Source organism: Camellia sinensis, chromosome 2 (genome assembly GCF_055761805.1).
Source record: "Camellia sinensis isolate YWXY chromosome 2, ASM5576180v1, whole genome shotgun sequence".
NCBI classification, from domain to species: domain Eukaryota; kingdom Viridiplantae; phylum Streptophyta; class Magnoliopsida; order Ericales; family Theaceae; genus Camellia; species Camellia sinensis.
In genome coordinates, this window is record NC_138962.1 from 103,256,103 (window position 1) to 103,260,000 (window position 3,898).

A 3,898-nucleotide genomic window follows, 5' to 3' on the forward strand; every position below is an offset into this window, starting at 1 on the left:
ACCAGGATGATAATGAATCTATAAGCCATAATCCTTGATGAGTTCTAACCACTGTCTTTGTTGCATATTAAGCTCCTTTTTGAGTAAAGAAATACTTGAGGCTCTTGTGGTCAACGTAGACTTCACACGTTGCTCCATAAAGATAATGCCGCCATATCTTCAATGTAAATACCACATCAGTTAATTCCAAATCATGCGTAGGGTAATTCTTTTCATGTGGCTTCAATTGTCAAGATGCATACGCAATTACCCTTCCATTTTGCATAAGTTCACACCCCAAACCTTTATGAGAAACATCACTATAAATAACAAACCCTTTTGTACCTGATCGTAAGGCGAGAACCGATGCCGTTATGAGCCTTGTCTTTAATTCTTGGAAAGCGGACTCTCGCTGTTCTGTCCACTCAAATGGAACACCTTTTTGAGTCAATAGGGTAAGCGGCACCGCAATCTTAGAGAAATCTTTAACAAATCTTCGGTAATAACCAGCTAAACCCATAAAACTATGTACTTCTGCAGTGTTGGTGGAAGCAGGCTAATTCACAATAACTTCTATCTTTTGCGGATCGACAGACACACCATCCTTGTTAATTACATGCCCCAAAAACACAACTTCATTCAACCAAAATTCACATTTCTTCAATTTAGGATATAACTTCTTGTCCCTAAGTGTTTGAAGAATTAATCTCAAGTGCCTTTCATGTTCCTCCCTACTCTTCGAATAAATAAGAATGTCATTAATGAATACCACCACAAACTCATCCAAGTGCAGTTTGAAAATCCAATTCATTAAATCCATAAAAGCTATCGGTGCATTCGTAACCCCAAATGGCAAAACTAAAAATTCGTAATGGCCATATGTGGTTCGAAAGGCAGTCTTCTCAACATCCTCTGCTTTGACTTTCAACTGATGGTACCCGGATCTCAAGTCGATTTTTGAAAACACTTGTGCCCCCTGTAATTGGTCAAACAAATCATCAATCTATGGTAAAGGATATTTATTCTTCACCGTTACCTTATTAAGTTCTTGGTAATCAATACACAACTGAAGGGTCCCATTCTTCTTTTTCACAAACAAAACCGATGCACTCCATGGCGATGTACTCGATCAAATGAACCCTTTGTCAAGCAATTCTTGCAACTGTATTTTCAATTCCTTCATTTCTGCCAGAGACATTCTGTACAGAGCCTTCGAAATAGGTTGAGTACCCGGTACAATATCAATGACAAATTCAATCTCACGATCTATCAAGTCCCCTGGAAATTCTTCATGAAATACATCTGGAAACTCACTAACAATTTGAATATTTTCAACACCCACCTCAGTTGTCTCTACATGCAAAATAATACACAAATAACCCCTACAACCCTTATGAAGTAGTTTACAAGCTTTCATAGCCGATATCAAATAGGGCGGAGGGACCACCCCATGTCCCAAAAAAGTAAACTCACCCTGACCCGGTGGGCGGAAAACAACTTGCTTAGACACACAATCAATGGTTGTATGATACTTAGCTAACCAATCCATTCTCAAAATTATATCAAAGTGTACCATATCAAGAGGCATCAAATTAGCCCACAATGGAATATCTTTAAGTAAAAGCTCACATGCAGGATACATAGAAGCACACAACACATAGTCCCCAAATGGGAGAGACACGCACAACACATAATTCAAGAGTTCCATATATCTATTCAAATTAGGAGCAAATGTTTTTGAAACAAAGGAATGGGTGGAACCCGAATCAAGTAGCACATGAGCAAGTTGGCCATTGATGGAAAGCGTACCTGAAACCACAGCGTCTGAATTTTGGACATCACCCGGAACAAGAGCAAAGACTCCCCCTTGCCTAACGTTCTCTCTAGAAGTAATAGGCCTTGCCAGGGTCTTTGTTGCAGGAGTGGAGCCGGCTGAACTAGCAGATGGCCTATTCCCTTTTTGTTGCCCAAACATAAGACAATCTCTCACCATATGCCCCGTCTTTCCATAATTAAAGCAAGCTCCTGATGCTCGATAAAAAACCCTCTGGCGCTTCTTTCCGCACTCTGGGTAAGTTGGTAACGAATCACAAGTAGAACCTGAAGTGTTGGAAGTTCCCAAATTTTGCTTCTTACTTTGTGCACAATGGAGCCTTGCCTTTTGCCCTTCCAATCCGAGTACCAGTTGTGGTTGGCTTGGTTACCTTCTGCTATGATGGCCTTATCCAATACATCCACATATTTCTATACCTGCAATACATTAATCTTCTCAAGAATGGAGTCTTGAAGACATCCCTCAAATTTCCTCACCTTCTTGTAGTTCGTATCGACCATGTACGGTGCAAAACAGGCTAATTTGGTAGATTGCACTTCATACTCCGCTATGGTCTTGTTTCCTTGCTTCAAGTTTTCAAACTCCGACACCTTCCTGTCTTGGTTACTCTGTGGAAAATATTTCTCATAGAAGATCTCCAAAAATTGAGCCCAATTCATCCCTTGATGCTCTCCTCAAATAAGCATCCACCAATGGCGCGCCTCATCCTCTAGTGTAAAAGCAGCTAGCAAGACTTTATGTTCCTCCGTACATGGAAAGACTTCAAATAATTTCTCGATACCCAGCACTCAAGTCTCCGCCTTTAATGGGTCAATTTCTCCTTTGAACAAGGGTGGTTCATCTTCTTAAATTCTTTTGTGAGAGCAATAGTTCAATCGTCAGTCTGGTGGTCTTGCATTGGTGGCGGTGGTTGTTATTGTTGTTTTTTTCTAAAGGCCTCAACCATGTCCATGATCATTGCCTCCATTCTAACACGTCGCGCGTAGGTTCAATCCTCTCCATCCTCTGCTCTTGTTCTCACCATGATCTAGAGGAACACACATTATAACTTTTCCAAATAAAAAACACATAAGTCACATTTACAAATGCACATTTTCATGTCATACTTGATTATGGATGCATTATGAATGCAACTTAAACCCTTTCTAGACTTCTTATTGCTTGCACGGACTCATGTGTAAGATATTAACTTGTGCTCTGATACCACTCTGTCATGACCCGACCCCGCCCCTAAAAGTTTGGGGCATAACCGGCCGGTAATCACTTGATTACCTTTGGTCTCAAACAAACATACAGAGTAATTATAGTAATGGGGCCAAAAGCGGAAGTATACAACAAAAGAATGATTCCATTGAGCTATACCAATATGAGCAAAAAGTAACACATCCACATCATTTACATGCCCGTGCAAAAAGAATATAAGTATCGAAAGAAATTTGTGCATAACATTTACAAACCCAAGACCACAATAGCAAAAACAAAATAGAGTCAAAGTATGATGTGAGTCAGAGATGAAACTCCATCTTGGAGGTGTCACTCGATTGGGTCTAAAAAAGAATGGCTCATGAAGCTGACTCTAGGGGTGTGCTCCATGTTGTGGATTACCTATATGTGCATACATAAAATTGGGTGAGCGAAGCTCAATGACTAACAATACAGTAAAATGGTTTCAATAGATAGTCATAAGATTCTCACAATACCCAAAATCTTATAAACAAAACGGCCTTAGGCCCAATCATACTTCAAAACGACCTCGGGCCCAACATATAACAAAATGACTTCGGGCCCAATCATATATCAAAACGGCCTCGAGCCCAACATATAACGAAAATGGCCATGGGTCCAATCATATTTCAAAATGGCCTCAGGCCCAACATATAACAAAACGGTCTCGGGCCTAATCATATTTCAAAATGGCCTCGGGCCCAACATATAACAAAATGGCCTCGGGCCCAATCATATTTCAAAACAGCCTCGGGCCCAACATATAACAAAACGGCCCCGGGCCCAACGTTGCACATGTCATATAATATTAATGAGGTTTCTTATTTCAAACAAATCACAATGTCAAAACCATTCACCGTT

At 40.4% G+C, this 3,898-nt stretch overlaps 1 protein-coding gene across 1 annotated transcript; it reads right to left on the reverse strand.

Annotated features, from left to right (window-relative positions):
* Window positions 1-1,108: 1,108 nt before the first annotated feature.
* On the reverse strand, window positions 1,109-2,472 carry LOC145816676 (uncharacterized). Its single transcript, XM_082912572.1, has 3 exons — window positions 2,230-2,472; window positions 1,453-2,044; window positions 1,109-1,332 (listed from the first exon to the last, which is right to left on the reverse strand). Exons 1-3 carry the CDS (start codon window positions 2,470-2,472, stop codon window positions 1,109-1,111), a joined length of 1,059 nt encoding a protein of 352 aa, XP_082768698.1.
* Window positions 2,473-3,898: the final 1,426 nt, after the last annotated feature.